At 52.5% G+C, this 16,293-nt stretch overlaps 2 protein-coding genes and 1 non-coding gene across 3 annotated transcripts; 1 reads left to right on the top strand and 2 right to left on the bottom strand.

The window, feature by feature from the left end:
- Window positions 1–139: 139 nt before the first annotated feature.
- Bbln (bublin coiled coil protein) lies at window positions 140–2,947 on the bottom strand. Its single transcript, XM_021156273.3, has 2 exons — window positions 2,715–2,947; window positions 140–564 (listed from the first exon to the last, which is right to left on the bottom strand). Exons 1-2 carry the CDS (start codon window positions 2,791–2,793, stop codon window positions 392–394), a joined length of 252 nt encoding a protein of 83 aa, XP_021011932.1. The 5' UTR covers window positions 2,794–2,947; the 3' UTR covers window positions 140–391.
- A 2,951-nt stretch (window positions 2,948–5,898) lies between these two features.
- Lcn2 (lipocalin 2) lies at window positions 5,899–9,150 on the bottom strand. The gene is made up of 6 exons (XM_021156628.3): window positions 8,947–9,150; window positions 8,395–8,531; window positions 7,303–7,388; window positions 7,053–7,172; window positions 6,752–6,853; window positions 5,899–6,147 (listed from the first exon to the last, which is right to left on the bottom strand). The coding sequence occupies exons 1-6, from the start codon at window positions 9,082–9,084 to the stop codon at window positions 6,128–6,130; spliced, it is 603 nt and encodes a 200-aa protein (XP_021012287.1). The 5' UTR covers window positions 9,085–9,150; the 3' UTR covers window positions 5,899–6,127.
- Window positions 9,151–12,636: 3,486 nt separating this feature from the next.
- Trnai-gau (transfer RNA isoleucine (anticodon GAU)) lies at window positions 12,637–12,710 on the top strand. The gene has a single exon. It is a non-coding gene; the product is annotated as a tRNA-Ile (tRNA).
- The last annotated feature ends 3,583 nt before the right edge of the window (window positions 12,711–16,293 follow it).

Raw genomic sequence — 16,293 nt, 5'->3', positions numbered from 1 at the left:
CCTGATCTCACCCACACCCTTGGAAATGAAAGGTGGCTCAGAGCCCCATTACATGGCCCATGGGTCATGGTCTCTGTTCCATTGCCCTCCAGTGGCTACTAGGGTCCTCATCTGGGCACAAAGAAGAAGGGGGCAGTGGTGTGGGAGACATCTTTAATTCGGACTCTCAGTCTGGATGGAGGGGAGAGAGACAGACAAGTGGGAGAACTGTAGGATTGCACCTGACTCCAGGAAGGGTGATGGGCAGTGAATGGGGACTGGTCCAGGCTGGTAGACCCACTAGGATCCGGAGGCCAGTGCCCGAGATGGTGTCTAAGCCAAGTAGTATCTACCCAGGCCAGAACATGGCCTAGAGAGGTGAGGGTAGGGCCTGGATGGGGGCTCCCGGCACCTAGGGGCTGGCATCGCCAGGGGCCTCCCCAAGCTGTTGCTGGAATTCCAGGCGCGTCTGCCGGTTGGACTCCAGCAGCTCCTGGAGGCGGGCATGGAGGTGATCATTCTTCTCCTCCAGGTGGTCCAGACAGGAGTTGATCTGATCCAACATGGAGTTGATGGCAGCATACTCTGGGAGGAAGGGGAAAAGACAGAGGGAAGGTCTTGTGTCTCCTCAGGGCTGACAGACACAGCACAAAGCCCTCTGCCCCTCACATCAGCATTGTCTGTCTCAGGCCCTTTGAATAGACCGATGGCCCTGCCTGGGAGGCACTGGGTGGCACTCCTGTCCTTCCCTCTGGGATGAACACCACTTATTTCAATTTAGCTATCACCAAGGGGAGCCTCCCCTGTCGGCACTGCATCAGGCCTCTCTCCTGGTTCTCCATCCTCTCCCTCTCCTCAGCTCTCCTTCAGGAATCACTGCTGTGGTCACTCGGGTGCTGGTCTGTGCTCGCCCCATACTCACACTCAACTATAAAGCTGTGGGAGAGGTGACAGGTCTTGCGTTCTCTGCTGTCTCCCCAGCGCCCTCGATGACACAAATAAGTACTTACTGAATGAATGAGTGAAAGCATGAATGAATGAAGCTCTGGCTTTCCAGTCCCTGCTTTTGCTCCACTGTCTACATCTAGAGTCCATCGGCCCCAACAACCCTTCAAGGACCGGATCAGAATACCTCCTCCTCCAAGAAGTCTTCCCCGGTCTCCTTCCTCTACAGCTTCTTTGACCTGCCTCTTGGCAATGCTGTGTCCCCTTAGGACCCAAGGTCTGGGTCCATGCCCACTGCGGGACCCACTTCCGAGCCAGCCCATGACTCAGAAACACTCAGCTGCCAACTTGGGAACAAAGGGAAGTAGTTGGTGGATTTAAGGAAGAGACCCAGGGAAGGCGACGGGGGCGTGAGTGTAAATGTGCTGCCTCTTGGCAATGGTTCTCATGACCCCGAAAGGGTGTCCTTCACAGAGGCTAGAGCCTCTGAAGGCTGCTAGATCTTAAAGTCCATCTTCATGGCATTTGGTGACAGGGCCAAAACTCAGACTTGGAGGTCACAGATCTGAGTGCCAGATCTGCTCTAGCCCAGCCACTCCTTAGAATGGTGTAGGAGACTCTGAGGGTTCCAGCACACTGAGAACTCAGTCAGGGTCTGGCCACGGCAGGTACTTAGTGGACAGCTGTTCCGATCCATCCTTTGCATGCCGTGGGAGGCTAGCAGAAGGGCCAGGAGAGGTCTGCAGGCTCCACCTATGTCCAGGGTACTTCCTGGCTAATGCTCTTGTCCTGGGACAGCCTCCTCCCCACCATCTCAATGTCACTCAGAGTTATGCCACCTCCTCACTAAATTCCCTTATGCTCACCATGGCTGCCAGCAGTCACTGTTCCCCAACACTAGTGACCCACCACCTACCTCCAGGTGGATGGCAACCTTTATTAAAGAGCAGAACCCAGGTGCTGAAAATATTCTGAGACTGTTGTGACAATGGCTATACTGTGAATATATGAAACTGTACATTTTAAATGGTACAACCAACAGTGTGACCTACAGCTTAATAAAGTTTTTATAACAAAGCAAAAGCATACCCCATCCTTATTGCACAGTAAAGTCCTGCCTGGTCTCTAGGTAAGGCACCAGACTTGACTACACTCAGACAAAACAAAACAAAAACAAAAACCCGCTTTCAGAAGGAAATTGTACTCTGGAATCTCACCATTTCTATCCCATTTCCCCTTAAATCCCTCTACACCTCAATACAGAAGACACCAATGTGCCCAATATTGCTGATGGGAAAACTGAGGTTCAAACGTGCAAAAGCAGTATGTGGGCTGATGAGTCCCCTGAGGTCCTTCTGCAGTGCCTTGCACCCAAGCACTGTAAGCAGGTCACACCAGCAAAGCCAGGTGGCTGGGGTGCTGACTCAGCATAGTGGGGCGCCCACCCGGCCAACACCTCCTGCAGAGCCATGCAGGACCCGCCCCCTCTTCAGCGAGGAAAGTGTCTGAAGCAAATCCCAAACCCACAAGCGTCTCTGAAGCTGCCTCAGTTTCCCCATTCGACAGCAGGGCTGGATAGCGACAGTTCTCCAGCACTGCAGCGCTCCGTTCGCTATTGCTCACCATCGCCTCCGAGGTGGCTGTGGGGACAACTCCAGAGCCACTCAGGCAGAGTGAGACATCTCCTTAGTCCCTCCCACGCCCCACATCCCCGCCCGATTCCAGATCCTCCGACAGCACTCCCGGCAACGCAAAGGTCGCCTCAGCAACACCACTCCATCCCAGGTCACCTGCTTCCCCGAAGCTGTCATTCTCTCCTTCCGTGCCCGCATCCACCGGCATGCCTAGGTCCCCGTTGGGGCCCGACATTGCGGGCTCGGGCGCCGCAGAGGCCACGCGAAGATGGAACTCGGCGATCGTCGCGCGGAAAGCCGGCGCTGGGCGGAAGGTGCGAGCAGCTGATGGAGCACCGGGCCGGAAGCGTGGACCGCAGCGGCGCACCGGGGCCCGCCCTGAGCCCCGCCCAAAGCCCAGCCCGTAGGCCCCCGCGCAACCACGCCCTTAAACTCCGCCCCCTTCTTGCTTGGGCGCTCTATCACTCTCACAAACATGACTCCGCCCCGTCCGCTCTCAGGCTCCTCCTCCTCTCGCGTCCGAGCCCCGCCCCTCTCAGGGCCGCAGTGACCCGCTGTCAGCGGAGCGTGAGGACGCGCCCAAGGTCGGGCAGTGGAGACCCTGGCCCGCTAGTGCTTGGGATGTGTATGAGGCTCCATCCTGCTGCTTCCGCCCCTCTACGCGTTCGGAATCAGCACCTCTCCTCCCCAGTCACCAGGAATCAGCCTTCTTCCCATCTCCCCTTGGTGCTGCCGAAATGACCCACCAACCCCTGTCCTATCTTAGCCAATCTTGTCCTCATCTCTTCTCTTAGGACTCTCAACGGCTACACTTTTCGGGTGAGACCAGATTCCAGCTCAGGACAGTAGATGTAAAGCCAATCGGTTTGATTCACACCAATAAATATGACATGGGCTGGGAAAGGAGTGGGAAGTGTGTGTCAGGTTCCCAGTACAGAAAAGGCTTAGTGTACTTTGCTGTAGGTGCTCCTGGGGGCCGTGGAAGGTGGCACTCCATCATGGAAAGCTTCATGATACAGACCTCCAGTGGTCACATCCCCTGACTCCATGCACACTGGGAGGGGAAAAGAAACCTGTACAGAGTCAACGTCCAGTTGTGGATTGACCCAGAGGAGCAATACAGGATCCAGCCCTGTGTCAGGGTGGTGTCTCAGGAACGCTCAGAGACCACCATGGCATCATGGCACAGTGACTATTCCAGAGTGCAGCCTGGTCTCAGCATACAGGCTTTAGTAAAGCTGGGTGAGGAAAGGAAGTGGATTCTTCCTCTAATCCCAGAAGGAACACAGCCCCGTGGACACCATGAAACTGATGCGAGCGTGGGCATCTGGAAGTGGAAGAGAGTACACGTGAGCTTCTGCAACTGGTATATGCTGCAACTTGTTACAGTGCCAATGGGAAGCTCATGTCTGCATTAGCCAGGAAGAGGGAAGAAAGCCCTATCTGTGCCAGGAGAGTTTGAAGAGCTCAACAGCAGTAAGAGGCTATGGGAAGCTGACTTCCTTGGTCCAACAGAAGAAACTGGATCTAGGCTAGAAAGATAGCTCAGCAATTAAGAGCACGCAGTGCGCTGAGCCCCAGTTCAATCTCCAGCATCCACATCAGCAGTTCATCCCCACCTGTAGTACCGGTTCCGGGGAAATCCATTTGTCTCTGGCCTCCTCAGGCACTTAACATATGTGCGTATACTTATATGCAGACAGACAGGAAAAAAACAATAAATAAATAAACAAAGCTGGAGAGTTGGCTCGGCAGTTAGGAGCACTGTTCTAAAGGCTCTGGGTTCAATTTCCGGCACCCATATGGGGGCTCATAACTGTGTGCTACTTCAGTTTCAGGTGGCCGGACTCTTTCTCCTGGCCTCTATAAGAACTGCGTATATATGGTTTGCACACATACAAAGGAAGGCAAAACATCCATATGAATAAAAATAAATAAATAGAAATCTGGGGGTTGTGGCACACAGCATTTGGGAAGCAGAGTCCAGCAGATCTCTATGAGTTCCAGGCCACTCTGTTCTATGTTCAGAGTTCCAGACCAGTCAGGGATACATAATAGCAGGACTCTGACTCAAAAGAAAGGAAGAAGTAAGATCCACTGCTCAGATTGGAGCCCAAGAGTGAAGTATGTAGGGTGTAGCTTCTTTTCCTGGCTGGTCTTTAACCTAGATCTTAGATCTACCTCTCAGCCTGAGACCTTCCTGGCTCTAGATGGAGTCTCCATCCTTCACTGACAGCTCCCTGACAGGACTGAGATGGGATTGCCCTCCACCTGGGCACACCCTTCTCAACCAAGATGAAGAGGGCAGCATGTGTGTGTGAGGTGAGAAGGCTGGGCTCATTTGGAACCCCAGGGGTCCTGGCATGGAGGAAGGAAATTGGAGGGCTTTCCTGTGGTTGACATGGAGGGGCCACAGCTGTCACCAGTGGGTGTGGCACCTTGTCAAGTATAACACAGGCCTAATCACTATCCACATCTGTGCATCCTCCTGCCTGGCTACAGACCCCCAGAAATCCCAGGATCCAGACCAGTTGGGCATGGCCGCACCTCATAGCCCCTACAGGCTCTTCTAATGTCTCCATCCTAGAGGGGCTATAGCTTTGGGGCCTGTTGCAGGTGGCGAGGTAGCCCTCAGAGGCAAGGGCATGGCATGAGCCCAGGACTTAACTAGGGGTACCAAGCCAAAACAGCAGTGAGGGCAGTATTGTTCTGTATGGGAGGGACTTGGGGCAGTTGATAGCCGAAGCAAGAGACCTTGAAGTTCTGGGGCCTTCTCTTCCCTGAGCCTTCTCTCTGTGGCCCTATCACCGCACTGGAATGCTACCGGTGTGAGTCAACCCTTTGCCCTCCCCTCTTTTTTTAAAGATTTTTTTTTCAAATTTGTGGGTTTGTCTTTATATTTCTTTTTTTTTTTTTAAGATTTTATTTATTATATGTAAGTACACTGTAGCTGTCTTCAGACACACCAGAAGAGGGCGCCAGATCTTGTTATGGATGGTTGTGAGGCCACCATGTGGTTGCTGGGATTTGAACTCTGGACCTTCGGAAGAGCAGTCGGGTGCTCTTACCCACTGAGCCATCTCACCAGCCCTAAAGATTTATTTATTATTATACATAAGTACACTGTAGCTGAACTTCAGATGTGCCAGAAAAGGGCACCAGATTTCATTACAGATAGTTGTGAGCCACCATGTGGTTGCTGGGATTTGAACTTAGGACTTTCGGAAGAGCAGTCAGTGCTCTTAAGTGCTGAGCTATCTCTCCAGCCTCTCCCTTTGCTCTTTTGCCCTTCATTGTTATGGGCATTGTTATGGGATTAAGCAGCACAGACCCTGAGAAGTGGGGGCATGTATTTATTCAGCAGAAAGGGAGTGCCATTGGTGGCGTTAAGACAGGTGGATGGGGAGTGCTGGCCAAATAAGAAGAGGCTCCAGATGTTCCTTGGTATGGTGGCTGGTGGGGCAGCCAGGTGGCTCTCTGGCAACAGGAAAGATGGAGTGGCAGACAGACAGGCAGCACCTGAACCATTGGGTCTCTGCGCATCCCAGTCAGCCACGCTCACCACCCGTTCAGTTGTCAATGCATTGGTCTGTAGGAAAGAAAGCTCATCAGAACAGAGCAGAGGGAGACATGTGGGTGATCTTGGCTGCCTGGGCCTTTTTTGATGGTTAGGGCAGCAGAGCGACCTCTGTGGAGCTGACAGTGTGAAAGAGAGGCATCAAGGGCTGCTGTGAGGGAGTGGTGGCTACCTAAGTGCAAGTGTACCCCGGCTTTCTGCCGGTTTCCCCTCTGAGCCTTGGTAGCTTCTCACTGGATGGCTCTGTGTAGCCCGGACGGAGTCTTCTACCCAAGTCACTTGAAAGCAAAATGTCTCTCGAGCTATGGGATGGGGAGAGGCCCAGGACCAGGCCCAAGGTTCAGGGTTTGGAGAGGAACTAGCCCTTGGAAGAGGTGGGAGGCTTGGGGTGACAAGAATGAGGAAGCTTGGACAGGAATCTGGAATCCTCATCTGGGCAAGTCCTGACTGAGATCGCTGAGGACTTGATAGACCCTGAGGTGTCACAGAGTCTCCCAGACCTCAGAGTGGATCCCGATGGCTAGAGCAGGGGATTAAGTCTTTCCTTCCCCTGGCAGGTCAGTACCAGCTTGAACAGTCCCCACACCCCTTCCCTGTCTCCCCAACTGGCCATTACCGGTGGGGACAGAGAAAATGATGTTGTCGTCCTTGAGGCCCAGAGACTTGGCAAAGCGGATGAAACGTTCCTTCAGTTCAGGGGACAGCTCCTTGGTTCTTCCTGCAACCAAGATTGCCAGAGAGCAGCCACAGGTCACTCCATAAGTTTGACTGGACTAGCAAACAAACCCTCCCTCAGACTTGTTATCTGTGGAGGTCTGCAGAAGACCACTCCTTGAAGGGGGCTGAAGCTGATACTGGGGATCCCAACTCTACGTGTAACCTGAAGTTGAGTCCCTAAGGGTCAGGCAAGAACTCACCATACAGGGTAATTTTGAAGTATTGCTTGTTTTCAGAAGTCTTTCGGAAAAATACCATGGCGAACTGGTTGTAGTCCGTGGTGGCCACTTGCACATTGTAGCTCTGTATCTGAGGATACCCTAAGGGCGTGGAGAACAAGGGATGGGTTCTGTCTGCCCAAGCTAAGAGTTCTCCCCAGCTTTCAGAGTGGATTTCCTCCTAATAAAATATGGGTGGAGGGACAAGGACCCCACTGGATTCAGGACTCACTGTGCATATTTCCCAGAGTGAACTGGCCAGCCCTGGAGCTTGGAACAAATGTTCTGATCCAGTAGCGACAGCCCTGGTCCTGGTCCCTGTGGGAGAGAAATGAGAGTGAACAGGGATATGACATAGGCTGGGATGTCCTTTGGACTAGAGCAAGTGGGACTAGCATTCTGATGTCACCCACCCCTGTTCCTCCAACCCATAATAGCCTGCCACCAAACCTGGCAGGAGCCCCCGCCCACCCATCTTAGATGCACCTAGGCCTTTTGAGTCTGCCCTGCCTGGTCCTGCTAAGACCTTTCTCCCCGTTCTTTCTCTGCTCCCTCTCTATGGCCTCTCTTGGTTAATCCTGAGCAGCCAGCCTACTACAAGCTAAGCACTATGCCCCCAAGCCTTTAACCAAATGTGAAATTTCCCTAAATCCCGTTCAATCCCCTGCCACGAATAGCTGAGCCCCACCAAACCTGCCATTCACCTGCCCTTTGCTCCTCAGATATTTTGCTCCAACTCCAGCCCACCCATCTGCCAGAGGCAGTTATCATATGCAGGTGGTGGCCCTGGCTCTCCTCTGCAGGCCCAACCCTCCATCCACCCCACACACCTCCCCCACTGGCTGCCTACCCTCTCCTTCACTATTCTTTCCACTCTCCCTTGCTCCAATGAAGCCATGATTCTCCTTGCAGAAGCCCCTGACCAAGCCTTGGCACAGGGCGAGATGCCCCGGGGCTATTCCATTCACACAGAGGAGTAACCAGTGTTCCTAACCGCAGAGCCTTCTCCCCAGCCCTTCCACCTAAACTTTGAGACAAGGTGAGCTCAATGATTGGATTACATTGGCTGCCCAGCAAGTCCTAGGGCTTCTGACCCCTCCTCCCCAGGGCTAGGTACCACACCCGGCTCCTCCATGCTTATTCCCAAGGACCGAACTCAGAATCTCCTGTGTACGTGGCATGCACTCGAAGGACTGAGTCATCTCCCTAACTTCTCCCTCTTGTTTTCTATGGCTTGTGTGTCCTTCTCCCTTTGCCAGAAGTCAGGAATGGGAGAAGAAAAGAGCAAGAAACGACCCAGTTCTGGGCTGTAACAGGGCTTCACCTGACCAGGATGGAGGTGACATTGTAGCTTTTGTTCTCTTGTAGCTCATAGATGGTGCTGTACATCGTAAATTGGCCTTCTTTTTCTTTCTGGACCGCATTGCCTGCCAGGCCCACAACGTACCACCTGCCCCGGAACTGCAAGAAACGAGAGATAGAGCCAGGGATGGCCTTGCAGGCTGTTCCTCCTGCTCTGTTCCTCTGGGTACCTTCAGGCACCCCAGCTGGAGGGCAGCAGAGCCCCAGACTCAGTCTGTCTAGAGATACTAGCAGGAGTTAGCCTCTTCCAAAGCTAGACAAGATCCTAGATGGAGTTAACCCTGAGTTAGCAGGATGGTGTGGTTTGGGGCAAGGGGTTACTGTCAGAGTGGCTATCTGAGCTGCATGAGATGTGGCATCCCCTAGGACACAGAATGATCATGCGTGGAAGCCTGGACACTGTCGTCCCAGAATCCTAGCCATCCTACCCAGTGCTGCCCGTGAAACCTTTGGCTTCTCCTCCCATCTGCCCAGTTTCCCCAGCCCCTCCTGCAGCAGCCCTTCAGGGTCCTACCTGATCGCTCCGGAAGTCTGGCTGCAGGGGGACAGTGAGCAGAGATGGGGCAGGGATCAAGTTCTGAGTTGAGTCCTGGGCCTGGCTCTGCAGGACCCCAAGCAGGGCAAGGCCCAGACACACGACACTCAGGGCCATGGTCTCCGCAGCTACTAGGTCTGATGTGTGCTGGAGGAGGAAGAGCAGAGAGTGAGAAGGACTCCCCAGCGGGCTCTTTATGGGCCTACCTGGCTGCCAGCCCCCCTGTTGGGTGGGGCAGTCCATCCTTTACCAAGTCCAGGAAGCCATGAAGTAATTGCCAGTACATCCTGTTGAAATACTTGGCAAGATTTCTGTCCCTCTCTCCCCCAGGTCGGAACTGTGCAAGGTTGAGCAACAGGAAGGGCTGCAGGGGACAGAGGGGGACTGGAGGGACATTCCCAGGGCTTTGGATTCTGGCAGGCACAAGGGCACTGCTTGTGGGTCAACAGCTCAGATCTGGACAGCCTCTCTACTCCCATAACCCTCTAGGAGCCCTAGAGGGTCAGAAACAAGATAGTGAGTATAGTGCAGGCTTCCCTCCGCCCCCAACCCCCTGCCTCCCACCCCGCACCCACACCTGCTGTAAACCAAAGCCATCTGAACACCAGACCCTGTGCAGCCTCCTTGTCTGGGGAAGGGTGAGAAAGCTGAGAGTGAATGTTCTAGACAGGGAAGAACGGGACACCCTGTTCTGAGCCTGCCAAGCTCAGCCTTGGTCCTGGCACAGGGTGAGGCATCCAAAAGATTATCCTGGACGTGTCCAATACCTTGAGCTCCTTCACTTTCCCATGACCCCACTGCCATTTACAGGAACAGACAGGGCAGCAGCTGAACTCTCGGGGACTCACCCTCTCCTGTGCCACATAGTCCTTAGATGTGGCTGCTTTCAATTCTTTTTTTTTTTTTTTTTTTGCTTTGTTTTGTTTTTTTGTTTTTCAAGACAGGGTTTCTCTGTGTAGCCCTGGCTGTCCTGGAATTCACTTTGTAGACCAGGCTGGTCTCGAACTCAAAAATCTGCCTGCCTCTGCCTCCCGAGTGCTGGGATTAAAGGTGTGCACCACCACGCCCTTGTGGCTGCTTTCAAAGGCAAGGACTGCAATCTCGGTGTCATCTTAGCACGGGGATAAGGGGATCACTTGGGGAAAAGTGGGTGTGTCTCTACACTGCCCTGTGTACTCCAGTTACTTTGGGCAGAAGCAAGTTTCTACCTTCTCCTTAAGTCATCCTCCCCTGAGAAGGCATCCCTCTGTCCCTGGCCATAGCCTTGAGCAGGGGAACCTAGTGGCCCGGCCTCAGGGCTCTCCCTCCCCCAGTTGATTCCAGCTTAGTCCTGGAGAAAGCCCTTTCCTCCCTCACTGGGGCCTGGCCGACATCAACTGAAGGTAGTGACGGATCCCAGAGACTCCCCTGTGCCGTTTCCCTCCCCGCAGGCGGCCTGCTCAGGATCTGCTTCTGAACATCTGACCTGAATGAAGCTGGACTGAAGTCCTCTGGCCCTGGGCAGGACCAAAGGGGCCATTGATTCACCTGTTTGCTGCTCCTGACCTCTCCCCCTCCACTGCTGCCTAGCTCTGGGGAGGTTAGCCACAAGGGAAAGCTGATAAGTAGGCTACAGCCTCACACAACCCACCCCACCCCACCCTCACACCTAGGATGTAGCCTTCCCTCTCCCCCATACCAGAGAGACTACAACACTAGAATCTGTCCTCTCGGGTCCCTAGATGATGAAAGAGCAGGAAGTAAAGCTAAGCCAAGCTGTGGGGACGATGTGGCCATCAGAGCCTGTCACTCTTGAGGCACGGGTGATCTCCCCACCCTTCTAGCTCAGCACTAGGAGATCCACCCCTTCTACCCTCTGTGACCTTAAAAGGTATCCGTGAGGTGGGGATGTAGCTCTGTGGTGGTTTATCCAGCACATGGGACACCCCAAGTTCTATCTCCAACAGTACAAAGAACCAACCTTCCAACTAAACATATGACTTTAAAAGGTCTCCTTGAAAGCTGTATCACGGGGCTGACGAGATGGCTCAGCGGGTAAGAGCACTGACTGCTCTTCCAAAGGTCCTGAGTTCAAATCCCAGCAACCACATGATGGCTCACAACCATCCGTAATGAGATCTGGTGCCCTCTTCTGGTGTGTCTGAAGACAGCTACAGTGTACTTACATATGATAAATAAATAAATCTTAAAAAAAAAAAAAAAAAAAAAGAAAGCTGTATCACCTTTAAGCCCAACACTCAGTGCAGAGGCAAAGGATCTTTGTGACTTCAAGGCCAGGCCAGGCCTGGTCTACACAGGGAGTTTGCAGCAAGCAAGCCAAAGGCTTGTAGACCTTTGACTTAAAACAAACAAATATAGGACTGGAGAGATGGCTCAGTGGTTAAGAGCCCTGACTGCTCTTCCAGAGGCCCTGAGTTCAAGTCCCAGCAACCACATGGTGGTTCACAACTATCTGTAATGGGATTAGATGCCCTCTTCTGAGGACATCTGAGGGGTCTGAGGACAGCGACAGTGTACTCATATGAATAAAAAATAAATAAATCTTTTAAAATATATATATATATATATACAAGCCAGGCAGTGGTGGTGCATGTCATTAATCCCAGCACTTGGGAAGCAGAGGCAGGCGAATTTCTGAGTTCGAGGCCAGCCTGGTCTACAGAGTGAGTTCCAGGACAGCCAGGGCTATACAAACTTTTAGTCAGGAAAAAAAGAGACCAGAATCTCATAGAAGCTGGATGGGCAGAATATTCTAGACTCTGAAAATCAGGGGGCAGAGTGACCAATGAAACTGGACCGGTATGAACTGGGGCAGAGAGCTGGGACTGTAAAAACTAAAAGGTCAGGATTAAGGGTAGGAGGGGAGCTGGCCTAGCTCAGGACCCTGGCTGTTCCAGGTACAATGCACACACCACCCTGCAGCCTGCTGATTCTTACTCCATGTGCCCTTCTCCCAGCATCCTGCCAGGTCTCCCCTGATCCCCTTCTCTCTGAAACAGAATCCCTAAAGCCCAGGCTAGCCTCAAGCTCCCTATGTCACCCAAGATGACTTTGAACTTCTCATCCTCCTGCCTCCACCTCTCATCCAATCGCTCTCCTTCTTTCCTTCCTTTCTCCCTCCCTCTTCTTTCCTTCCTCTTTTCCTTTCAATCCTTCTACCTCTGGAGTATCAGGATGCATCACCAGCCACACCAGCTACTCCTTTTATTATTTTTTATTTTGCTACCAGGTCTCATTGTGTGAGCCTGATACTGAACTTAGTAGCACCATGTCTGGGTCACACTTGGGTTTTCTGTGGCCATAAGGCCAGAGAACTCTTGTTGCTATGTAACCCGCCCAACCCAGGTCCAATCCACATGAGAGCCTCCTAGGTTGTTGCATCTCAAGAATCCAGTCTGAAATTCGGATCCAGAAACTCTTCCAGAAACTGGTGAGCCTAGCCTTGAGGGGCTGGAGCTAATGCAGCCCCGCCCTCCAGACTGGCCCTCAGGTCTGCAAGCTGAATGCAGGACTAAACCGGCCTCTCAGGGCCTGGGCTGCCTGGGAGGAGCCCTGAGGCAAGAGCCTGGAGAGGGCTTTGGAATCCAGCTCAGTGGTAGAGCACTTGTCTAGTATGCCCAGGGCCCTGGGCTCCAACCTCAGCTCTGCTAATAAATAATAAACAAAGTTGGCCGGTTAGCTCAGTTGGTTAGAGCGTGGTGCTGATAACGCCAAGGTCGCGGGTTCGATCCCCGTACGGGCCAAAGTTGAAGCTCTTGCCGGGCGTGGTGGCGCACGCCTTTAATCCCAGCACTCGGGAGGCAGAGGCAGGCGGATTTCTGAGTTCGAGGCCAGCCTGGTCTACAAAGTGAGTGCCAGGACAGCCAGGGCTACACAGAGAAACCCTGTCTCGAAAAACCAAAACCAAAAAAAAAACCAAAAAAAACAAATACGCCGCTGTGGCCCAGGCACTGCCCCAGGAGATCGTGATAGCCACAGGCGGGTCCAGAGGTCTCTGCTCCCGGTCACTCAAGTGGGAAGGAATGTGCAGTGAGGGTGTTCACCTCTCCAGGGCCTCGATGTGAGTCTCTGGTCCCAGAAGTGTCTTCGCACCAAGATGCTCCAGGGACCTAGAGGGTCTCCTGGCCCCTGCTCCTTCCATGACACAGGAACCTGCTTGGGAAAAGCTATGAAAGGCAGTCCCTCCAAACATTCTCTGTGCACCCACAGGATTCCCCCATCTGGGGAGGGGTCTGACTGGTGGAAAGTAACAGGCCTTACTTCTTGAAGTCTGTGCCCAAGGCCACCCCTGGATCTGATCTGTGGGTGTCTAGCCCAGATGTGCCTTTGATGGGTGGCCCGTCTGTTCGTTTAGATTCCTTTAGTTTCATCATGGCACACATGTATATAAGGTATTTTGATCACATTCACATTGTCATTAACCCCTCTTGACCCTTCCTACTCACGGTCCCCTTCATCTATCTTTCTTTCTTCCTTTCTTCTTCCTTCCTTCCTTCCTTTCTCTCTCTCTCTCTCTCTCTCTCTCTCTCTCTCTCTCTCTCTCTCTCTCTCCCTCCCTCCCTCCCTCCCTCCCTCCCTTCCTTCCTTTCTTTCTTTCTTTTGTTGTTTTTTGTTTTGTTTTGGGTTTTTTTTTTGGTATTTTTTTGTATTTTTCGAGACAGGGTTTCTCTGTGTAGCCCTAGCTGTCCAAGAACTCAATCTGTAGACCAGGCTGGCCTCAAACTCAGAAACCCACCTGCCTCTGCCTCCCGAGTGCTAGGATTAGAAGCATTCAGCACTATATCCAGCAAGAAAATATCTCTTAAACTGGGCATAGCAAGACTCTGTCTCATAAAAGAAAAAAGAAAGACAAAAGGGCAGACAGACAGATAAGAGGCTGGTGAGATGGCTCAGTGGGTAAGAGCACCCGACTGGTCCTCCAAAGGTCCAGAGTTCAAATCCCAGCAACCACATGATGGCCCACAACCATCCGTAACGAGATCTGGCGCCCTCTTCTGGAGTGTCTGAAGACAGCTACAGTGTACGTACATATAATAAATAAATCTTAAAAAAAAAAAAAAGAAAGACATAAAGAAGGAAATAAATGTTTCTCCCCTCAGCAACCATCAGCTGCACACAGATCCTGAAGGAGGCATGAGGCCTTACGAGCCTGCCCCTCTCTGTCTGCATCTCATTCCAGAGCATGGATGCCTGTGCAGGGAGAGCCCAGGAGAGGGCCGACATGACCACGGGTACAATGGCCTGGAGGCCATGGCTCCTGGAAGGTCTGCAGCAGGCACCAGGTATCCAGGAGGCAGTGGGTGGCTACTGAGCACACCTGGGCTCTGCCTGGTTGCACAAGGAAGGGGCATGTCTGGGGTAGCCATTCCTTGGCACCATGCCCCAGTTCCCTGATTCTCAGACCTTAGCTGGACTGGGCCTCTGACAGACACCATCCGAGGTGGCTTTCGTGAGAGGACAGACATACTTTTCCTAAAAGGTTGCTTCTCTCTTGTGCCTTGTGAGCCCAGGACAGAGCAGGAAAATGTGTAGCCCAGGCGTCAGGAGAGTGGATGCTGGAATGGTTAAAGACTAGCTGTCTGAGAGCATGTCTCTAATTCCAGAACAATGGTACCCACGCTACTGTCTAGGGCACCCCTGGGAGGAGCCAGCCCATTCTGCCCCTCCCCATTCATCCTGGTGGTTTCAGTGACTGCCACCTGGGAGGGGAGGTATGGGTGAATCTAACAGACAGTGAGGCCAGTGTGTCTACCTTTACATAGAGCTGACCTGAGCCAGCACCGCTCAGGGTGGAACTTTCTATATGGGTGTGAGGGACAGAGGACACTGGACTGGGACTTCATTCTGGATCCAGAGTCCCTCAGGCCTTGGGGATGGGGACTACCCTTCTTGAGACCCTCAGCCTTAGTCAGTCAGAGGCAGAGTCTGGGTCCCCTATAGACACCACTGGGTGACCCTGTTCCATGCTACCTCCCCACATTTCTGGGTTCTGTGGATTGAATCCACTTCCTCCCCACTTCTTATGGGTGTTGGCTCATCTCTTCCTCCAGCCCTAGGTCTGGTGCTGGCCACACTCAGCCTTCTCTCAAGAGCAAACTTTTCTAACAGTATTTCTTGCCAATAGCTTCTGCAATTGGGAAAGGCTGAGAGTTTCTCAAATCACCGTATTACAACAGATTACCACATTTGTTGGCTTAGAATCACATCTTCCAAACCCCAGAAGTCGGAAGTCAGAAATGCGGTGTACAGGAGGTCGGGAGATGGCTCAGTGGGTAAAACTCTGGCTTTGTAATTATGAGGACCCAAGTTCAGATGCATAGAACCACATAAAAGCCAGGGGTGGTAACATGTACCTCTGTGACCCCAGTGTTTTTGTGGTGAGATGGGAGGGAAAGAGAGGATAAACCTCAGAAGCCCCCGGCCATGCCAGCCTGGCATAGGCAACAAAGAGGAGACCTTCTCAAACAGGGTGGTAGGTGAGGACTGACTCCCAGGTCATCCCCTGACCTCCACAAGTGTGCAAGCCCTGACGTCCTCACATATAACCACTCCCCTGGCACCACCTCAAACATACACATTTGTACACAAGCAAAAATAAAATAAGCAATCTGCTCTGTACCCAAGTGTAGTGGTTCCCACTTGTGATCCCAGCACTCAGGAGGCTGAGGGAAGATTGTCAGGAGATGGAGGGCCAACCTGGGCTACATAACAAAGTCTAACACAACAGTAGAATAAGATTGGTAGGTACAGCGTGGATTACAGTGTGAGGCCTTATCTTGAGAGAGAGAGAGAGAGAGAGAGAGAGAGAGAGAGAGAGAGAGAGAGAAGACAAGGTGCTTGCTGTTCTTTACAGCTCTGGAGGGTCAGAAGTCGAGATGGAGACACCAACAGCCAGTTCCTCACAGTTGACACCCTGAAGGACGCCTGCATTTCAGAAGACAGACAAGGGCAGACAGTCTGGTCTGTTACGGTGTACCCATTCCATTCTTTTTTTTTTTTTTTTTTTCCTTTTTTTCTTTTTTCGAGACAGGGTTTCTCTGTGCAGTCCTGGCTGTCCTGGAACTCACTCTGTAGACCAGACTGGCCTCGAACTCAGAAATCCGCCTGTCTCTGCCTCCCAAATGCTGGGATTAAAGGCGTGCGCCACCACACCCGGCACCCATTCCATTCTTGCAAACTGATCTAATCATCTCCTAAATGACTCAATTATTATGACCACTCCACTCTTTAGTTTCAGTTTATAGATTTTGAGGGCCACAGATATCCTAATGTGGTTACATTGGGGATGGTTTTCCCTGGCCACGAAGGAAAACTGTCCTTATTTGC

The sequence above is a fragment of the Mus caroli genome, unplaced genomic scaffold (genome assembly GCF_978045245.1).
Source record: "Mus caroli unplaced genomic scaffold, Mus_caroli_1 scaffold_2, whole genome shotgun sequence".
In the NCBI taxonomy this organism is placed as follows: domain Eukaryota; kingdom Metazoa; phylum Chordata; class Mammalia; order Rodentia; family Muridae; genus Mus; species Mus caroli.
The sequence above is the reverse complement of the archived record's forward strand: the minus strand, read 5'-3'. Positions and strand labels throughout refer to the sequence as shown.